This window comes from Engystomops pustulosus, chromosome 8, assembly GCF_040894005.1.
Source record: "Engystomops pustulosus chromosome 8, aEngPut4.maternal, whole genome shotgun sequence".
Taxonomy (NCBI): Eukaryota; Metazoa; Chordata; class Amphibia; order Anura; family Leptodactylidae; genus Engystomops; species Engystomops pustulosus.
Window position 1 is genome coordinate 110,250,569 of NC_092418.1, and position 21,618 is coordinate 110,272,186.

Below are 21,618 nucleotides of genomic sequence, written 5' to 3' on the forward strand. Positions count from 1 at the left end.
CAGCCAGACGGTTCCGGCAATTTCAGCTAAAGTCAACTGTGAGAATGACTGGTGACCTATAGAAAGTCTCTGCACTGCAGCCAATTATAATGGGAGCGCGGCGTGGCATTCATAGGAGGTCATTAGAGGCGTCTGCAATCAAGTCTAAGAAAATTCCATGGTACTACTACTCCTAGTATCACAGAATTCCCAACTCATTATTAGGGGGTGCTGAGTAATTGGAAAATTTAGAACTTCCCTTTTATACACAAAAAAGTATATATATATATATATATATATATATATATATATACACTCACCGGCCACTTTTTATGCTAGTAACGGGTTGGACCCCCTTTTGCCTTCAGAACTGCCTCAATTCTTCGTGGCATAGATTCAACAAGGTGCTGAAAGCTCCTCAGAGATTTTGGTCCATATTGACATGATGGCATCACATAGTTGCCGCAGATTTGTCGGCTGCACATCCATGATGCGAATCTCCCGTTCCACCACATCCCAAAGATGCTCTATTGGATTGAGATCTGGTGACTGTGGAGGCCATTTGAGTCCAGTGACCTCATTGTCATGTTCAAGAAACCAGTCCGAGATGATTCCAGCTTTATGACATGGCGCATTATCCTGCTGAAAGTAGCCATCAGATGTTACAGGGTACATTGTGCTCATAAAGGGATGGACATGGTCAGCAACAATACTCAGGTAGGCTGTGGTGTTGGTACCAAGGGGCCCAAAGAGTGCCAAGAAAATATTCCCCACACCATGACACCACCACCACCAGCCTGAACCGTTGATACAAGGCAGGATGGATCCATGCTTTCATGTTGTTGATGCCAAATTCTGACCCTACCATCCGAATGTCGCAGCAGAAATCGAGACTCATCAGACCAGGCAACGTTTTTCCAATCTTCTACTGTCCAATTTCGATGAGCTTGTGCAAATTGTAGCCTCAGTTTCCTGTTCTTAGCTGAAAGGAGTGGAACCCAATGTGGTCTTCTGCTGCTGTAGCCCATCTGCCTCAAAGTTCGACGTACTGTGCGTTCAGAGATGCACTTCTGCCTACCTTGGTTGTAACGGGTGGCGATTTGAGACACTGTTGCCCTTCTATCAGCTCGAACCAGTCTGCCCATTCTCCTCTGACCTCTGACATCAACAAGGCATTCACGCCCACAGAACTGCCGCTCACTGGATGTTTTTTCTTTTTCGGACCATTCTCTGTAAACCCTAGAGATGGTTGTGTGTGAAAATCCCAGTAGATCAGCAGTTTCTGAAATACTCAGACCAGCCCTTCTGGCACCAACAACCATGCCACGTTCAAAGGCCTCAAATCACCTTTCTTCCCCATACTGATGCTCGGTTTGAACTGCAGGAGATTGTCTTGACCATGTCTACATGCCTAAATGCACTGAGTTGCCGCCATGTGATTGGCTGATTAGAAATTAAGTGTTAACGAGCAGTTGGACAGGTGTACCTAATAAAGTGTATATTTCAAATGTAAATGTTAGATGACTCCAGATTCCAGGACACACAGAGGAGAATTATCTATTGGGTTGCTTAGTGAATGGAACGCGTGAATGGAAATAGAAGCTTATTAGTTAGTGTGTGTGAACTTTTCTCTTATACTTTTGGTGCTCAGAGTTCTGCTACAAAATCAGAGTTATACATTCCCTATTTCATTTGTGTATCTACTATATATGTATACCTCCTTCCATTTATCTGATAATCTAAAGTATCAGTCTATCTATTTATCTACCTATCTATCATTCTCTGTCTATAATCAGTAATTTATCAATTTATCTGTTTAATTTGTATTCTATAGGGGGATTTATCTTGTCTGCATTCCGGCCTTTAAATAGTCACAGTTCCTGGCCCTCAGCCAAGAATTACGACTATTTTCCCATGTAGAATGTGTTTGAAGTTATCTTTGGTTATTTATTTACCTTATGGATTGTCTATCTATTTCCAAAAAGAGAAGGCCAAGAGTAGCACACCTAAAGATGGAAGATCAAACAAATTATGTGTGAGTGCGCGCCACTATAGGACTGGGTGACAAGTCCTTCAAAAAAAAAGAAACAGGCCTCTTAGACAGATGGTTTCAAGTGAAAAACATGTAGTGTTTATTCCATGCAACATTTTGGTAACATTCTTGCATGATATTGTTGATGCAAAAGGGTGTTGACAAAACATTGCATTGTATGAAGAGTACAGTTTTTGCACTTGAAACTATGGACCACGTTTATCACAGCTTGTACGCCTGGCTATGCGTGATTCGTGATTCTTCGCCAGGTTAGACCTTGCGTAGAAGTTTTCTGCTGGCACTGCCTGCGCTGCTTCCCAATAACATTTATTAGGAGGCTGTGCCGGGGGTTTTGGGAGACACCACCATATGCTGGCGCACTTAGTGCCTTATCTGTCTAGGAGTGCTGCTATCTATCTATCTATCTATCTCCCTATCTACTGTAAGCTGTAAGCTCTTGTGTCACCCCTCATCCTCATAGACTGTAATCTCTTGTGTCACCCCATCATCCTCATAGACTGTTAAGCTCTTGTGTCACCTCCTCATCCTCATAGACTGTAAGCTCTTGTGTCACCCCATCATCCTCATAGACTGTAAGCTCTTGTGTCACCCCTCATCCTCATAGACTGTAAGCTCTTGTGTCACCCCATCATCCTCATAGACTGTAAGCTCTTGTGTCACCCCTCATCCTCATAGACTGTAATCTCTTGTGTCACCCCTCATCCTCATAGACTGTAAGCTCTTGTGTCACCCCCTCATCCTCATAGACTGTAATCTCTTGTGTCACCCCTCATCCTCATAGACTGTAAGCTCTTGTGTCACCCCCTCATCCTCATAGACTGTAAGCTCTTGTGTCACCCCTCATCCTCATAGACTATAAGCTCTTGTGTCACCCCTCATCCTCATAGACTGTAATCTCTTGTGTCACCCCATCATCCTCATAGACTGTTAAGCTCTTGTGTCACCTCCTCATCCTCATAGACTGTAAGCTCTTGTGTCACCCCATCATCCTCATAGACTGTAAGCTCTTGTGTCACCCCTCATCCTCATAGACTGTAAGCTCTTGTGTCACCCCATCATCCTCATAGACTGTAAGCTCTTGTGTCACCCCTCATCCTCATAGACTGTAATCTCTTGTGTCACCCCTCATCCTCATAGACTGTAAGCTCTTGTGTCACCCCCTCATCCTCATAGACTGTAATCTCTTGTGTCACCCCTCATCCTCATAGACTGTAAGCTCTTGTGTCACCCCCTCATCCTCATAGACTGTAAGCTCTTGTGTCACCCCTCATCCTCATAGACTATAAGCTCTTGTGTCACCCCTCATCCTCATAGACTGTAATCTCTTGTGTCACCCCTCATCCTCATAGACTGTGAGCTCTTGTGTCACCCCTCATCCTCATAGACTGTAAGCTCTTGTGTCACCCCTCATCCTCATAGACTGTAAGCTCTTGTGTCAACCCCTCATCCTCATAGACTGTAAGCTCTTGTGATCAGGGCCCTCACCCCTGTTGTTCCATATGGCTGTTTGTACTCTGTTATGTAATATTATATGTGTATAAGTCCCTTATGGTTTGTAAAGCTGATGGCGCTATAGAAATAAAGCTTATTACTATTATGTGTGTATTATATCTTCTGCATTGTCTACAAACTGCATATTTCTTTTCTTTCTTTATTTCATGTTTTTGGCCAACTTCACTTATTAAATCCTGATCAAACTATTGTACAATGCGAGTGAGACGACAAACATGTAATTTCTCAGAGATGATAACAGACAAGACGACAATAGCGCGAGACGCTCAATCTGCACGTGAAAACAAATTATTTTTGATTGGCCACATTTTTTTTTGTCTATCGAGACAAAGTCAGTGAAATGCTAATTAAGATGGATCTATTGAGCGCTGGATCGGGGGGGGGGGGGGGGGTCACTAAATCATCGGCGTCATTCATAAAATTACCAGCACCTTTTCTTCTGGCGCACAATGGCGGAGAGGAAGTGAAATCCGCAGCCGCGTCTTACATTTCTAACAATGGCATAAACCAGGAGCACTTTTATTTTTTCTTTTGTACTTTGTGTTTTCAAAGATTCTTTTGACTGTAATGGTTTTCGGAATATCAATGCTCTCATCATGGCTTCTTCTTCATGATGTGTTCTGTTTTGAAAGACAGAATGCATTTTGGAAATGATTTTATTTCTTTGGAAGATAAAGTGTATTATGATACATTCTAATCCTCTCCGCACCTGCTACCTGCCCGAAACAGAAGGGGCCGTCGTCTCCCAGCTCAGCTTATACAGTGTGGAATCATGGGAAATAAGATATTCTTGTTGGCTCGCCTTTGGTTAGATAGTGCCAGGAGCACTAAAGGAATCACTACGAGAATAAGGGGCCTCTGGGGGGGGGGAAGGGCTAATAAGTGGTTTCTTCCTCATACACCTTTAGACCTGTATTCTCAATAATATTCGGGATAGGCAACTTCCAACTACACCTCCAGATGATCTACTTTTGGCCCAGTATGACACAGCCGTCCCGTTGCATCCACCGATCCAGAATGTCCGACGAGGAATCAGAAGATGCCGCGATTGCCTTACAGCGTGCGCCCGATTTCTTAAATGTGTCGCTTCGCCGCTCAGGTCCGCCGGAGTTCAACATCTTCTTCCTGGTGCATGTAAGTGCTGATCTAGTGACACAATTTGACTTTTAAATTCCACGGTTTGTCCGAATCAGTCCGACAGCCAGCACCCCAAACTGTGTCGCATGCAAGCCGGCGCCGATGCGTCACAATCCGATCGCATGTGACACAATCCCCTGTGCGATTCAGCGCAGAACAGAAATAGACGGGAAACCTGACAGAATTGCGGTCCGTGGACCCATAGTAAATGTGCCCCATCATCTCAAAGCTCTCTTTCTCAGTTCTCAGTATCAATACCATAATATCTCAGTAACGCATCACATGGTCAGCTATAGAAAGTACCATCTCTATCAATTCCATAATATCTCAGCAAAGCATCACATGGTCAGCTATAGAAAGTACCATCTCTATCAATTCTATAATATCTCAGCGAAGCATCACATGGTCAGCTATAGAAAGTACCATCTCTATCAACTCCATAATATCTCAGTGAAGCATCACATGGTCAGCTATAGAAAGTACCAGCTCTATCAATTCTATAATATCTCAGCAAAGCATCACATGGTCAGCTATAGAAAGTGCCATCTCTATCAATTCCATAATATCTCAGCAAAGCATCACATAGTTAGCTATAGAAAGTACCATCTCTATCAATTCCATAATATCTCAGCAAAGCATCACATGTTAGCTAGAGAAAGTACCAGCTCTGCCTGCTGGGAGGACAGTGTGATAATACTTATGTTTTTTATTATGACAACAACTAGTTGTTGTCATATATTTCATTATAACTGTTTCAAGAGCCTTGCTAATGATCAGAAGTAGCCGTGATGGGGTGTGTACTAGCCTGGCCGGGCACTGGGAGCTAAGGCTACCCCAAGCCCAACTCTGCAGATAATTTACATATTAACAAAATAAAGTTTTTAACAAGTTAAGTACCATGATTATTGAATTACAGATTAGATCAGAGGCAGCAGGAGACATCTACCATTAGATCTACTTCTGATGGTAGATTCCTCATGGTAGGTTTCCTTTAAACTATTTTGAGCTCTTTCTACAACAACCTGACATATGAAAATCAGTAGACCACTCCAGCTGACAGGAGTGGTGGGAAAATTTACTAAGGGTTCGGCAGATTATGACTGCCATGAGCCCTGGGCAGCATGAATTTTATACCCCCTACAAGTCTGAGATTCATTTACTTCATATGGTACTAGGATCAAGCTTCTTGGGGAATAAAGGATGTGCCCCTTCTTCCTACTTTAAAACTGTCGTTTCGGGACCTGTGGAGGACCTTAAAAGGTCCCAAAATGGCTCCGGTATAGAAGTGTATTGAGATCATGTACAAGGATTTCATGAGTGAAAGTCCTTCTCCGCATAAAATCTGCTGGGTGGTTTGGGTTGTCATAAGCCCCTAGAAGTCTTGGGCCCCGGGCTACCGCCCAAACTGCCTATGTTGTCATCCACTACTGGTTCCACAATCAGTGTTCTTGAGGTCTTTCTACAGCAACACAATGCATGTAGTTTAGTGTAATGTTCCAGCACCAAAGATCCTTCTGTTGAATAATTGGAACCTTTCTTCCTGACGTGTTGTTATGGTCAGTTAACTTAGAAGGGGGCACCACTATGACGAGATGATTTGGAAGGGTCTCGCACGATGACAGTTCCTTGAATGTTCTTGAGCTCTTTCGCATGACCCACTCAGCTGCTGATGCTAGTCTAGGTAAATTGGCTGAATGCTTGATTGCGTTGATGCATTATGACTACCCAGCTGTGCTCATCTGCTCATAGTGAAAGGCGTTACCATTGGGGAACCCCCTCTGTTCCAAAAGGGATTGGGGGACTATTAATATTGCTTGAGGTTGTCAAAGATGGAAAGATCTCGGAATTCTGCTTGTCACTCATACATAAATGGATGGAATTGCACAGACTGAACACCTTTCTTTTCAGTTCCGGAACATCACGGGGGAACGGCGCTGCCATATCTAATTAAAGCGCCCTTTGTTGTATCTCCAAAAAATACAAATACCTTGTCCAAATCTCTTCTTTTAATTTATTTCAAGGTAATTTATTTTTACAAGGATTTTTTTTGTTATTATCTTAGAGGATTAACTCCAACAAGAGACGTCGTTTCACCTCTAAAGATCTTACATTTCCTGCCCGAGGCAAAAACTATTTGTATCTGGCGTCCCCTCTATTTACTGTCATTTTACCCAGGATTATTATAACACTTTTATTTATATTGATCTTTTATTAAACTTCTCGATCTCCATTTCATTCTAAGAATGTGTCTGTAAATAAGATTCTATTGATTTAAGAGATGTGGCAGTAATGGATGGATTCTGCAAAAGACTTGACTCGCAATTTGATTTGATTCTGGGGAGAGATTTTACCGGGTATTTAAGGAAAACGAATTACAAGAGATAAAACAATACATTATGGTCTATTAAATTCATATTTTAAACTTTATATTTCGGAATTTATTCTCCAGGTATTTTTACTTCAAGGTCGGATGATATTAGAAAAATAAGGGCGCAGATTTATCTTAGCCTTGTGCAGTTTTTTTTGGTTTTATTTTATTGACTTTTTGGGTGTATTGGGGTGTATCAGCAATTTTTGGCACCTTCTTCCAGCAGTGCGCCGGAGTTTGCTGTGTAGCAGTTTCCTGTTTGGTGCCAAATGTGTCTTTGTTTTTCTCCTGCTTCCAGATGTTTGCACCTAATTTTACATTGATTTGTGCCTAAAATGGTACAAATAATTGTGCAAAAGAACTCCAGTCCTGACAAATATTCGGTCTAAAAAAACCCCCTGCTTTTGAGAAAAAAGCCAGAACTACAAAAATAAAGGAGGTGCAAAATTATATTCACCCAAAGGAAAGCAATTACTTGGATATGCTGGGATCAACTAGAAAAAAGACTTACAGTTAGCAACACAGAGCATGGGGAAAAGATGTCCAGCACACCGGGCTGCCAATTATGCACGCCCCCATACCTCTCTTTCAGCATGGGAAAGGGAGGTGCGGGGGCGTGCATAATTAGCAGCCCAGAGCACTGGACATCTTGTCCCCGTGCACCACGCTGCTTTTTATAACTTTCTTTTCTAGTTGATCCCAGGCGTTTTAAACTTAGGGTAAGACAGCTCTGGGATTGGAATGAAGAGGAGCCGGGGTGAGAATCTGTAGTTTGCTTTTTTTTTAATCAAAGTGATTGTTTTCCTTTAAGGCACAAAAGAGCCCAGGGAAGAAGGAAAATGCTAAAAAACCCCCAAGGTCTCTTTTACTTTTTTTTTTTATTTTTCAAAGATAATACAAACAAATTTTTACTTTTTGCAACAGTGACACTCTTGGCCACTGGCAGAGTTCGGTATTACAAGACTATGGAGGTGTGAGGCAAGAACGCTCCAATATACTCAAAATATATTTCAAGCGCTCAAGCATTTTTTTCACTTAAGGAATTCCTGAAGATTTTATATTAAATATATGTTTCTTTTCTTTTACTCTTCTCTTACAGAACTGCAATCAGTGTGTCACAAAAAGAACTGCCAATACCGATGTGGGATCAGCAGAAACAGCACCCAGTGCTACTGTAGGGAAGGCTATGAGCTTGCAGCAGACAGGAGGAGCTGTGGAGGTAAGTGTGCAGCATTGTTCTATCTACCCCACACTGTAGCAGCGCATTGTGCATTGTATCCGCAGGCTGCACTTGGCATTCTATACATGTTTTAGGAAGAATTCAGCTTGATTATTGTCACAGCTTTGATGCAGCCGTGACTATTTATGATGACTGCAATAGCAATCCAGAGAGGAAAACTGCACTCTGCAGACTGCACTGAATCCCACACCGTGGTATCAGCGCCCATAAAATGCCTTCATTGATTTTACTGCTTTTATAAATAGCTGCATAACTGGCGCACCACAGCAGCAGGGGCACTGCATGGATAATATATATCTCTTTCTATCTATCTGTCCGTCTATCTATCTATCTATCTATCTATCTATCTATCTATCTATCTCATATCTATCTATCTATCTATCTATCTCATATCTATCTATCTAATATCTATCTATCTATCTATCTATCTATCTCTTATCTATCTATCTATCTATCTCATATCTATCTATCTATCTATCTATCTCATATCTATCTATCTAATATCTATCTATCTATCTATCTATCTATCTATCTATCTATCTATCTCTTATCTATCTATCTATCTATCTCATATCTATCTATCTATCTATCTATCTATCTATCCTATATCTATCTATCTATCTATCTATCTATCTATCTATCTATCTCATATCTATCTATCTATCTATCTCATATCTATCTATCTATCTATCTATCTATCTATCTATCTATCTATCTATCTCCTATCTATCTATCATCTATTTATCTATCTATCTCCTATCTATCTCTCATATCTATCTATCTATCAATCATCTATCTATCTATCTATCTTATATCTATCTATCTATTTATCTATCTTATATCTATCTATCTATCATCTATCTATCTATCTATCTATCTATCTATCTTATATCTATCTATCTATCTATCTATCTATCTATCTATCATCTATCTATCTATCTATCTATCTATCTCATATCTATCTATCTATCTATCTATCTATCTATCTATCCCATATCTATCTATCTATCTCATATGTATCTATCTATCTATCTATCTATCTATCTATCTATCTATCTCATATCTATCTATCTCCTATCTATCTCATATCTATCTATCTATCTATCTATCTATCTATCTATCTATCTATCTATCTATCTATCTATCTATCTCCTATCTATCATCTATCTATCTATCTATCTATCTATCATCTATCTATCCATCTAATACAAAGAAATGGCAGCACTCCAAAGTTCTATCTATCCACATAATTACAAATATTAATACACTATCTTACATCTAATTACACATATTTGCTTATACTGATGTCTTTCACTTCCCTGTATTTCCATAATTCTATGTGACACTTAGTCCTTATATCACCTACCAAACAAGCAACATTGAAACACAAAACAGCTGCAGACCTGTTACAGTGTGTCAGCGCGTTGCCCGCTGTTAAGTTAACCTTGGCTTCATCCTCTCATGCAGTCTGAGGCTGCAGGATACATGTTTATAGAGAAACTTCCAATGCAGATTTTCTACAATCCTATCCCATGTGGCCTCAGCCTTCGGGTGGATTATCCCTTTAAGTGCATGTGAGGCCCAACAAAGTGCAGCGCTCTGTGCCCCTATTATTATTATTACTATTAGATTATTTATGCTGAGATGTGACAATAAATAATACGGCTCGGCCCGTGTAAACGTATTGCTCCGTATGGATGATTAATCTCCTCCGTCATGTCTCTTTCAGATGTAGATGAGTGCGCGGTGTACGGGTCCTGCAGTCAGACCTGTAGGAATACACACGGGTCCTACACATGCAGCTGTGTGGAGGGCTACATCATGCAGGCTGACAACCGATCTTGCAAAGCCAAAAACGGTAAGTCCCAATAACCGGGTGTGATAACTAATAGTTGTCGCAGATTTCACGTCCTATGTGTTGTTTGTTAAGTTACTAATTATAGGATGTGAAACCGTGAAGTCTACATGTGGGATAAAAGTAGACAGAAGAAATTATATACCCCTCATTCATACTGAACCTTAACTCCTACTTATCTGTCAGTCTTTCCGTCATTCCAGATCTACCACTATCTATCTATCTATCTATCTATCTATCTATCTATCTATCTATCTATCATCTATCTATCTATCTATCTATCTATCTATCTCATATCTATCTATCATCTATCTATCTATCTATCTATCTATCTCCTATCTATCTATCTATCATCTATCTATCTATCTATCTATCTATCTCCTATCTATCTATCTATCATCTATCTATCTATCTATCTCCTATCTATCTATCTATCTATCTATCTATCTATCAATCATCTATCTATCTATCTATCTATCTATCTATCTATCTATCTCCTATCTATCTATCTATATATCTATCTATCTATTATCTATCTATCTATCTATCTATCTATCTCCTATCTATCTATCTATCTATCTATCTATCTATCTATCTATCTATCTATCTCCTATCTATCTATCTATCTATCTATCTATCTCATATCTATCTATCTATCATCTATCTATCTATCTATCTATCTATCTATCTATCTTATATCTATTTATCTATCTATCTATCTCATCAGGTAGGACCTGCAGTACTAATGCCTTGTCGGTGTGAAGCAGAACTGCCCCTTAGTGGGGCACCCCCCCTTTTCTGCATTGCACACCATGGGCCACATTTATCACTTTTGTGCGCCTAAGTGTAGTAGTTGCGCCTAAATTCTGGCGCACTGTTTTGCCAGAATTATCACAAGCTACAACCATCTGTGATAAGGTAATTTTCTGCCTCTTATTAATCACTTTACTTTAACACAGTTTAGGTGCAATTTTGGCGCAGTTTAGGCGCAATGTTAGATTCGGGCTCTTACATGTGATCCTGCTACAAGCTCCTCTCTGCTTCTCCCACAGCCCAGCATGAAGATAACACTCACAGCAGCACCCAGGTGTGTGACACCCAGCACCCAGTGACCTCCTCAGCAGGGGCTTCTCCTGGAGGGGATCCCCCAGTGCTGGTCTCCTGCTGCACCCCTGTAATTCTGCACAATATCCCCCTCAGACACTGTGCAGAATTACATGGGGGACACTTGTTTGTAGTATCTGCAACATTCTGCAAACTTGTGCAAAGTTCTCTTCTCTCTTGCTGTGAGCTCAGCGTTTTGCAGAATATTTTGTAAATAGAAGGTGATGAACTGTAAATAGAGTCTGCAGCTCCTGTCTGTAATGTATCTAATGTATCTATTATATGTTCCAGTGTCTGCAGAGCATCTAATGTATCTATTATATGTTCTAGTGCAGTGATGGCGAACCTTTTAGCGGCCGAGTGCCCAAAAAGTAACCCCAAATCCCCCTTATTTATCACGAGGTGCCAACCAAAAATTAAAGCAGTAACTTATTGCTCCCTGTTCTTCAACAATCATATTGGCCTCCTGAGAACAGTAACATAGTATAAATTAGGAAAATTTGCATAATTTTAGTTTCTTTCCAGTGATCCTCTGTACACAGAGAATCGTGGGGCCACAGAAGATCCTCCAAAGATAATTCGGCCCTGTCTATTCAGTATCAAAATATCACTGAAAGCAGGATCTTTTAAGTTGCTTGGAACTGCAGGAAGATTCTTTAAGTCCTGTCTGGTGTGCTGGGGCGATGGCATGGGTGCCCACAGAAAGGGCTCTGAGTGCCACCTTTGGCACCCGTGCCATAGGTTCGCCACCACTGTTCTAGTGTCTGCAGTGTATCTAATGTATCTATTATATGTACTAGTGTCTGCAGTGTATCTAATGTATCTATTATATGTACTAGTGTCTGCAGTGTATCTAATGTATCTATTATATGTACTAGTGTCTGCAGAGTATCTAATGTATCTATTATATGTTCCAGTGTCTGTAATGTATCTAATGTATCTATTATATGTTCCAGTGTCTGCAGAGTATCTCATGTACCTATTATCTGTACTAGTGTCTGGCTGAGCTTTGCTGCTAGAAATGAGCTCTTCTGCAAAGGGGCTCAGTGCTTTCTTCTCAGATAACGCCACCTTTGGGCTGGAGTGTTTTTGCGCCCGTTTTTGCGCCTAAATTAAAACGTAGCAAGTGATGAATATCATTAGGCGCAGCAAAACATCTGGATTGGTAAGATAGATGAGGGAAAGCTGCTTATTTTTGCTGCGCGGCTAGTTTGGCGTTTAATCGCAAAAATGGCGCAAAAACGGTGCGCCTGAATGAAAAGGCGCAAAAACAACAGAAAAAGCGAGTGATACATGTGGCCCCATGTTTCCTTCATATACCCTGTGTGGTTCACTTGTCAATATGCTTGAAAAAGGTGTCCAACACCGAAACGTTCCCATTTGCCTCAGTAAAGATCACCAACGTTTGAATATGACTTTTGGAGTGCTGCTCGCTTCTTCTAATTCGGAGATATATAGATATATAGATATATAATAGATAGATAGATAGGAGATAGATAGATAGATAGAGTGTTTGTCTGTCATTTCACATATACACTTTGGATGATACACTTGGACTATGTACACTGTAAAGATTCACTGTCTTATGTAAGGCTATTTATGTATTAGATGATAATTAATCACTTTCTATGTATAATATGAGGCTTTTAATATATGCAAGCTCCACCTATGTTATGTATCACTTCCCATAAAGGGAAACTTTATGCACCTTGACAATTGCTTGAGAAAGGCTTCGGATGAGGCTGAAACGTAGCGACTTGGGAATAAAAACCACTTGAATTTTTCCCACAAAATTGGAGTGCCGCATATTTTTTCTATTTTCTTATGGACTGGGGGATCTGGCCGACCCGTTAGTGCGTGCACCCATCTTTATTTGTTAAGCAGTGCCGCTAAACTTTTTTCATTCTCCTAGATAGATAGATAGATAGATAGATAGATAGATAGGAGATAGATAAGAGATAGATAGATAGATAGATAGATAGATAGATAGATAGATAGATAGGAGATAGATAGATAGATAGATAGATAGATAGGAGACAGATAGATAGATAGATAGATAGATAGATAATAGAGAGATAGGAGATAGATAGATAGGAGATAGATAAGAGATAGATAGATAGATAGATAGATAGATAGATAGGAGATAGATAGATAATATATATGCAACACCCTCGCCGATGCAAGGCAGAGTGGTGGTTGCGAATACGTCCCACCATGTAGCTTGCAGCCTGTGTAGGGTCTGATCAGCCCCACAGCATGTCACTACATAACAACTACGTAACACAGATGAGCACTGCAGTGGTAGAGTCTGCCTGGTAAGGCAGGAGTTAAGTATTTTCTGTGATGTAATTCCAGCAACCAATCACATGTGTTATACTGTATGTCTGTGAGCTGAGATGTAATTGGAGGAGTAGCCACCACCTGACCAGTGGGAGTAACAAAACCCCTTGTCAGGAAACTTCTAGAGTTCAGTTTCTAGTCTACAATACAGCTAAGAGTCAGTGCAGCCAGCACACCTGACACAGCAGGAGAGCTCAGCTCCCTGCCTGAAGAATGGAGCTAAGAGCTAGCTAGTGAGAGGAAAGGGATATCATCCTACCTTCAAGGGTGATATCTGAAGCAATCCAGGACAAGCTGAAGCATCCTGCTAGGACACAGCTATCTCCCAGCCTGCCCTTTGCATCCAGGCTGGTGATCTACATCCTGTGGCTCCCTCCAACTGCATCTCAGCACTCCACCATCCTGTTAAGGCACGTTGCTACTGTTCCTGTTGGTTCCACTAAAAAACTGTAAATTATTTCTGTTCAATGTCTGCCTCCGTCTGGTCCCTGCTACTACGGCTGTCACCATCACGGGCACCCTGTCCACCACATGTTGACAGGTACAATAAAGTGCAACGTTTCGGCTCAACTTGTAAAAGGCTCCAAGTTGAGCCGAAACGTTGCACTTTATTGTACCTGTCAACATGGAATAAAGAACTCACCTTTTATACCACCAACTGGACGTTTTGGAGTGCTGCCTACTTTCTCCTAACTTTAGATAGATAGATAGATAGATAGATAGGAGATAGATAGATAGATAGATAGATAGATAGATAGATAGATAGATAGACAATAGATATATATTAGATAGATAGATAAATAGATAGATAGATGGATAGATAGATAATAGACTAATTCTAATTCCCCCCTCCCCAGTATTTTCCATACACAGAAATTATTGACCTGTAATTCTCTCTTGGTTCTGTCATTGCTGAATCTTACAGTGTGAACATTGTCCAAAATGACGGATCCATTGCTGCTCCATCTCCGTGTGGGATTAGATGATAGACTCCCGGTGATTGACGTGTGTTCTTACATTAGATATGCTAAGTGATGTGAGCGCTTTGCACGTTGTTCCTGTGAAAATGCTACTGGGAAGAAATTTAGAGAAATTATCTATATTTTACTATATGAGAAGCAAATGTTCTGCGGCAGATGGAGGAGAGTGCGAAAAATCTTCCAATATATTGAAATACAGTAATTCCTACCTGTAAATTAAAGTCACATTCCACTTCAACAAGTGATTCATCGCAATTCAACAACTTTCTACAGTAATAACTTGACTTTACGGAGATATGTTACAGATCAATGAGCCTCATTCTATATAATCACACAACGCGATAACGTATCCAAGTGATTACGTACCAAAACCCAGGACCGGCTCATTAGGGGTGTTGGAGTTCCAGGTCGGGGATGCCCCCATAGACCTCAGATAGCGGGGCCCGGCAGGGACAGGTGCTCCAAAAGCGCCGACGATGACATGATGGCCGTCTAAAGACCGATAGTAGCAGAAATTGGAAAGTTCTATGGATATTCAGGATACAGGAGGGAATTCATGATCTGTCAGATGGTGAATTTATAGGAAGGCAAGTCAATCACTTTGATGGGAGAGTATTGTGAGCATGCTCTGTGACATACGAGGGGGTGGAGGGAGTTTTAAAGAATCTTACCCATCATGTATAGTCCAAAGTAGCGATGAGCGGAGCCAACATTCACATTCTGGTGCAGTGTTAAGGTTCTACCCTTTGCTAGTTGTTAGGGGCCTCCAAGACAAACCAGCTATGGAGCCCCCAAACAACTAGCCAAGGCTATGATTGTTCAGAGGGTTGAACTTCAACGCTGCACCCAAACGTGAATATCTCTACTGAGGACTATGTTTGGGTGAGGCAGACGGAACACAACACCCAAACTTGTCAAGTCCATTCATCTCTAGTCCTCAGCCTTATAACACAAGTTCTAGCTATGCTACCTGTGTACACAGCGGTAGCTGCACAGCAAAAAATGTATTAGATTGTCAGAAATGTAAATAATTACTAGATAGAAAGATACTATGGATCAATAGATAGATATATAGATAGATTGTAGTGTCGATTGCAGCAAAGCCTACCAAGAATGCCGGAGATAGTTGATGCACATACAGTAGGCATGACTTGAAATAGATAGATAGATAGATAGATAGATAGATAGGAGATAGATAGATAGATAGATAGATAGATAGATATGGGATAGATAGATAGATAGATAGATAGATAGGTAGGAGATAGATAGATAGATAGATAGATAGATAGATAGATAGGAGATAGATAGATAGATAGATAGATAGATAGATAGATAGATAGATATGGGGTAGATAGATAGATAGACAGATAGATAGATAGATAGATATGGGATAGATAGATAGATAGATAGATAGATAGATAATAGACAGATAGATAGATAGATATGGGATAGATAGATAGATAGATAATAGACAGATAGATAGATAGATAGATAGATAGATAGATATGGGATAGATAGATAGATAGATAATAGACAGATAGATAGATAGATAGATAGATAGATAGATAGATATGGGGTAGATAGATAGATAGATAGATAGATAGATAGATAGATAGGAGATAGATAGATAATAGATAGATAGATAGATAGATAGATAGATAGATAGATAGGAGATAGATAGATAGATAGATAGATAATAGACAGATAGATAGATACAGGGGCGGACTGGGAATTTAAAGTGGCCCTGGAAAAAGATTAAAAGCGGCCCCATGATATAGGCAGGGCCAATTTACTTTAGGCGTGGCCATCACAAGTAGGCGGAGTCAACTAACCATAAGTGACAATAAGGGTGATGCCACACGCACTGGGGTGGATCGCATATGTGTTTGTACGTAAATGCATGCATCACAATGAGCATCCGGTGTCCCGCATTTACACAATATGCGTTTGCATAGAAACGCATATGCGATCGGCCGTGGCCCGCCACGATGCGTTTTGATTCAGTTACAAAACGGAATCAAAACACTAAGGCGCGTTCACACGTTGCATGTTGGCCTGGGTTTTCATTGTGTTTGAAACGCATTACAACAGCTGAGAGGTGATTTGCCTAATTACATTACTGCATTTCAAACACAATAAAAACCCAGGCCAACATGCAACATGTGACCCCTCCCCCCACACACACACAGCAGGCACCAGCACCATCTCCCCACACACACACACACATACAGCAGGCACCAGCACCATCTCCCCACACACACACACACATACAGCAGGCACCAGCACCATCTCCCCACACACACACACACATACAGCAGGCACCAGCCCCATCTCCCCCCCCCCCCCCACACACACAGCAAGCACCAGCACCAGCACCATCTCCCCACACACACATACAGCAGGCACCAGCACCATCTCCCCACACACACACACACACACAGCAGGCACCAGCACCATCTCCCCACACACACACACACACAGCAGGCACCAGCACCATCTCCCCACACACACACACACATACAGCAGGCACCAGCACCATCTCCCCACACACACACACACACAGCAGGCACCAGCCCCATCTCCCCCCACAAATACACACACACACAGCATGCACCAGCCCCATCTCCCATACACATACACAGCATGCACCAGCCCCATCTCCCATACACATACACAGCATGCACCAGCCCCATCTCCCATACACATACACAGCATGCACCAGCGCCATCTCCCATACACATACACAGCATGCACCAGCGCCATCTCCCATACACATACACAGCATGCACCAGCGCCATCTCCCATACACATACACAGCATGCACCAGCCCCATCTCCCATACACAGCATGCACCAGCACCATCTCCCATACACACACACAGCAGGCACCAGCCCCATCTCCCATACACATACACAGCATGCACCAGCCCCATCTCCCATACACATACACAGCATGCACCAGCCCCATCTCCCATACACATACACAGCATGCACCAGCCCCATCTCCCATACACAGCATGCACCAGCCCCATCTCCCATACACAGCATGCACCAGCCCCATCTCCCATACACACAGCAGCAAGCACCAGCATCATCTTTCATATACACACTCAGCATGCACCAGCCCCATCTCCCATACACATACACAGCATGCACCAGCCCCATCTCCCATACACATACACAGCACGCACCAGCCCCATCTCCCATACACATACACAGCATGCACCAGCACCATCTCCCATACACATACACAGCAGGCACCAGCCCCATCTCCCATACACAGCATGCACCAGCGCCATCTCCCATACACATACACAGCACGCACCAGCCCCATCTCCCATACACATACACAGCATGCACCAGCCCCATCTCCCATACACATACACAGCATGCACCAGCCCCATCTCCCATACACATACACAGCACGCACCAGCCCCATCTCCCATACACATACACAGCATGCACCAGCCCCATCTCCCATACACATACACAGCACACACCAGCCCCATCTCCCATACACATACACAGCATGCGCCAGCCCCATCTCCCACACACACAGCAGCAAGCACCAGCATCATCTCTCATACACACACACAGCATGCACCAGCCCCATCTCCCATACACATACACAGCATGCACCAGCCCCATCTCCCATACACATACACAGCATGCACCAGCACCATATCCCATACACATACACAGCATGCACCAGCACCATATCCCATACACATACACAGCACACACCAGCCCCATCTCCCATACACATACACAGCATGTGCCAGCCCCATCTCCCATACACATACACAGCATGCACCAGCCCCATCTCCCATACACATACACAGCACACACCAGCCCCATCTCCCATACACATACACATACACAGCATGTGCCAGCCCCATCTCCCATACACATACACAGCATGCACCAGCCCCATCTCCCATACACATACACAGCATGCACCAGCCCCATCTCCCATACACATACACAGCATGCACCAGCACCATCTCCCATACACATACACAGCATGCACCAGCCCCATCTCCCATACACATACACAGCATGCACCAGCACCATCTCCCATACACATACACACACAGCAGGCACCAGCCCCATCTCCCATACACATACACAGCATGCACCAGCCCCATCTCCCATACACATACACAGCATGCACCAGCACCATCTCCCATACACATACACAGCATGCACCAGCCCCATCTCCCATACACATACACAGCATGCACCAGCACCATCTCCCATACACATACACACACAGCAGGCACCAGCCCCATCTCCCATACACATACACAGCATGCACCAGCCCCATCTCCCATACACATACACAGCATGCACCAGCCCCATCTCCCATACACATACACAGCATGCACCAGCCCCATCTCCCATACACATACACAGCATGCACCAGCACCATCTCCCATACACATACACACACAGCAGGCACCAGCCCCATCTCCCATACACATACACAGCATGCACCAGCCCCATCTCCCATACACATACACAGCATGCACCAGCCCCATCTCCCATACACATACACAGCATGCACCAGCACCATCTCCCATACACATACACACACAGCAGGCACCATCCCCCCTACCACCCCTCCAGCACTCACCTCTTCCTCCATGCTGCCAGGCCCGGGCTGTGCTGTGGGGGCGTGGTCTCCTGTGTAATGTGCAGGGCTGGGCCTGTGAGGAGCCCAGCGCTAGGGCTGACATCTGCAGGGGAGAACAGGCTCCTGCACTGCCACCCCTGCTGTGCATCCATATCATAAGGTTAATTTATCATATGGATGCATCAGGGAGGGAGGGCAGTGCAGGAGCCTGTACATAGGAAGTGATGTGCCCGACAGCTCGACACATGTAGTGAGGGAGAGGAGGAGGGGCCAAGCGGAGGAAGGGACCGGCCCTATCAGCTGCTCAGGGCACCGGCCCACCGGGAAGTCTCCCGGTAAAGTCTATGGCCAGTCCGCCCCTGGATAGATAGATAGATAGATAATAGACAGATAGATAGATAGATAGATAGATAGATAGATAGATATGAGATTTTCTCCTTTATGTTGTCCACCTGATGCATCAGGAGATCTAAGCATCCTGATGTCTCCACCCTGGAAGGAGAGACGGAGCTTCCATCCTACACCGGTGCATGAAGCAGCCCCTTAGAATTTATTAGATTAGATTATTTTATCTATCAGGTCAACTACATACTCTCCATATACACTGTATTTCTTCTTGGCTTGGCTGAAATTGTGGCAATAGTTAACTGAATGTAACACAAGAAGAAAGTAGCCCAGAACATTTGGCAACCAAGAAAATCCTGCACCTTATGCAACAGAGCAGATTTTAGAATCAGAGAGGAATATTTCGGAAATTCTTCCTTCATATCTTGGCACACACAATTTAGAAATTCAAAGTTCTGGAATTTCTGATGTTTTTCCTTTTAATCTTCTTGAATCGTGAGGATTAGAGATTCATGCGTTTTGAATTTTTTTTTGGGGGGGAAAGAAGTTTGTTTGGCGGTGGTCAAAATGTAAATACTGAAGAACCTGTCAAATATCATCGTTCTGATACTGGATGTAACACGAAATTTGTGAATTAATTTAGAAAGTTCAGTTTTTCTTTCCTCTACATAATTCATTTGATCTGACAACTGCTCTAAGTTGAAAGGAAGATGCTCCATACAGAGAGGAACAAGTACAAATCAATATTGTGGTTAAAGGGAAATTTCAGACATGATTTTTTTATTTGCCTTTAGGCAAGAGAAAGAAAAGTTTAAATTTTCTGTGAGTTCCCGGGACACCTGCACATGGAAAATATATGAATCTATAAGAAATTCTGAACTGTTTTTCTATAGGAAGAAAGATCTCAAGACTTTGAAATGAGTATAAGATTTATAGTGAAATAATTGTTTGAGGTTTTTCATCTATGATGGATGTTACAGAGATGGAGATCCTTGTGGACAACCCACATGTACATTCTCCTACATGTTACTTCATTGGAATCATATCTTCTTATAGGAAGGCAAACATTAAGAGAAGGAGATGCAGGCCCTCAGGTAACCACAACCCCTGTCCCTGCCTACTTGTCCACATCACGATAACCTGCACAGGGCAACTGGATGACAGTACTTACTCTGCATAATAATGGCCGTGATCTGCCTCCACCAGATCAAAGCCACCATTGTGGTCTATGGTACCCAGTCATGGCACGGTAAGCAAACCATGCCTCACATGACCTGCCTTGGCAGCCGCAGAAGTTAAGACATGTTCTATTTGTTTCTGAACTGCTGCAATGAAGTCTCAGCTTCTAATGGAGGGTGGAGGGTTGAGGAGTGCCTCCTCCTCTCATCTGCTCCCGGATATTTGCTATGCCTGGGTTCCGGCCTTGGACAATGTCCGGTCATGTGCAGGAGGCTCAGAAAAGTAGACACATAGACAGACAGATGCAATTGTAGTCAGGATAACCAAGTCAACACGGTGGCAGAGTACAGGATCATAAGGCAAAGATAAGTCTAAAGACTAAGCAAGGGTAAAAATACAGCAATAGTAGAATACAGAAGGTATAATCACAAGGATCAATAGACTAGTATAACCAGGAGTGGAGCAGGTATATGAAGAGTTAGTGGAAGTCTCCTCAGCAGCTGTTTGGCTTGACTGTCAATTACTTTGCCACACCTAATATTCGCCCCACTAAGTTACAAATTGAAATCAATCAACTTTCCCAAAAATGCACCAAGCTCAGCCAAGCGAACTAAACTCTGCAGAGTAAGCTGAGAATCCCAATCCCAGGCAGAGCAGCCCTAGGTGCGGTTCACAAGCTCGGAAACCTGCAACCAGAACCCATTCAGACAGTTCTGACAGTAGAGCACTAGAGCCTAGAAGGGTGCAATTAAAGGTCCACATCGACCATAGAGATCTTACATCTACTCATCTATAGTCAGCCTTGGTCTCAATCGATAAACAACATAATTACCTTATTTAATACATCCCTTACCTTCTAACATGTAGACGTAACCTTTACATACTGTAGAA

The 21,618-nt window shown here is 42.6% G+C and overlaps 1 protein-coding gene across 6 annotated transcripts in view; it reads left to right on the top strand.

The window, feature by feature from the left end:
- LRP1B (LDL receptor related protein 1B) overlaps window positions 1–21,618 on the top strand; it is a 1,123,330-nt gene that overhangs the window by 444,252 nt on the left and 657,460 nt on the right. For all 6 annotated transcript variants that reach the window (XM_072122223.1, XM_072122226.1, XM_072122225.1 and 3 more), the window contains exons 4-5: window positions 8,149–8,268; window positions 10,019–10,147. In XM_072122223.1, the coding sequence (XP_071978324.1) occupies window positions 8,149–8,268; window positions 10,019–10,147 (249 nt within the window). The remainder of the gene's footprint in view (window positions 1–8,148; window positions 8,269–10,018; window positions 10,148–21,618) is intronic.